The sequence below is a fragment of the Cyprinodon variegatus genome, unplaced genomic scaffold (assembly GCF_000732505.1).
Source record: "Cyprinodon variegatus isolate N-32 unplaced genomic scaffold, C_variegatus-1.0 Scaffold3, whole genome shotgun sequence".
Lineage (NCBI taxonomy): Eukaryota > Metazoa > Chordata > Actinopteri > Cyprinodontiformes > Cyprinodontidae > Cyprinodon > Cyprinodon variegatus.
In genome coordinates this window covers 2450832-2452376 of record NW_015150456.1, presented here as the reverse complement: position 1 = coordinate 2452376, position 1545 = coordinate 2450832, and the positions used below count along the sequence as shown (strand labels likewise).

General features: G+C 45.4%; 1 protein-coding gene across 1 annotated transcript in view; it reads right to left on the bottom strand.

The window, feature by feature from the left end:
* dnah7 (dynein, axonemal, heavy chain 7) overlaps nucleotides 1-1545 on the bottom strand; it is a 129979-nt gene that overhangs the window by 25500 nt on the left and 102934 nt on the right. Inside the window, exons 51-53 of the mRNA XM_015371242.1 lie at nucleotides 1251-1412; nucleotides 962-1162; nucleotides 714-875 (exon numbers count right to left, since the gene is read on the bottom strand). Of these exons, the coding sequence (XP_015226728.1) occupies nucleotides 714-875; nucleotides 962-1162; nucleotides 1251-1412 (525 nt within the window). The remainder of the gene's footprint in view (nucleotides 1-713; nucleotides 876-961; nucleotides 1163-1250; nucleotides 1413-1545) is intronic.

The window sequence follows — 1545 nt, the reverse complement described above, 5'->3', positions numbered from 1 at the left end:
CAGCGGAGCGTCTGTGGAGGGGGCGGGGCATCTGGAGCCGAGGTATTACATTGAACTCATTGCACTGATTATGTGCATTCTTTTTTGATGCAACTTTTCTACTTCTGTTATTTGCTGTTGTTTCTAAAAAAAAAAAATGCATAATGATATTACAGCTTTCATTGATTTATTTCAAACTTGAAACTTTGTTTAGCCTGTAAGGTGTAAAAAAAAAAATTAAAAATTAACCAATTAATGGAATCGTATCGTGGTGTATTCTTGAGTGTCGAAAATAATCGAATCGTTGGGTCAGGAAATCGATACTGAATCGAATCGCAATGATGGATGTAATTTACACCCCTACTGTAGTTCCTAGTGACAGATCACGGGGGTCTGAGCGGCTCCGACAGCGAAATAACATTTGAAGGCAGGATGGTAATCTCAGCAAAGTGACTGGAACAGATGAAGTATTCAGGTCAACCCATCTCACTTAAAAACATATTAAAACTACTTCTCACCCACTGATCAAAGCAAACATAGCTGCCATTGTTACAGGCAAAGAGAGGATAGGGTAGCTCCGCCCCAAACACATCGGACCCACTTTTAGCCTGAGCAGCTGGAGCAGCAAAGATGCTTCAGCCGTGCGGCACAACTAAACTTGTGCAAGCATCAAAAATGAAGCATTTTTGCTGCTTCTGCTGTGTGCGGTCTGAATGTAGCATAACTGTAGCTACCTGATACTGTTCCAGGAACATGTGCAGCTGCTGCACAGAGATCCTCAGGTCCGTCTCATTGAATTCATAAGGGATGTTCCATCCTAAAGGTCCAAACTTCCTTCTTTCCTGGGTCAGGGCGTGGAAGAAACACAAGCCGTACAGCAGTTTCTTGAACACAGCCTGAACGTGGGACAAACACCAACATGAGGCTTCTTCTAAGAGAAACAGCACGCTGAGGGTGGAAGAAACCGTGCCCACAAACCGACCGGCTTTTTGGAGCTGTTGAAGAACTCTGGATCGGAGATGGGGTCCATCAAAAAGGAGCGGGCGATGTTGGAGCGGAGGCCCTTCGGAGCCTCGTTGGTCATCTTAACTCCGTTCTGGAGAACAGTCACAGGAAAGGTGGAGGAGGGGTAGCTGGTCAGCCACAGTCTGAAGTCTGGGTGGGTGGTGTCTGGTCCCAGTCCCTGAGCACAGTCACAAAACATGAATCTACTGAATCAATGAATGCATAAAGAGCAGGTTTAATAGAATGAGGGGATATGTGTTTTTTACCTCACAAACGCTCTCTAGTGTTGACATCCATGAAGTAGCTAAGTGGCAGTTTTGCAGAACCACCCAGGTGCCATCATTAATGCCTGTCTGGATCATTTTCATGGCTATGGGCCCCTGTCCTTGGCCCAGAGACAGGGAGGTCAGCTTGTTACCAGAGAAGCCCTGTGAGATCAAACAGTAATATATTTTATAGCTCCGCTGCAGAAGACGTGGTCCCATCCTGCATACAAACAACAGACTTAAAGGAATAGTACACCCAAAACATGATTAGCCTTCATTTTCTACTCACCCCCAT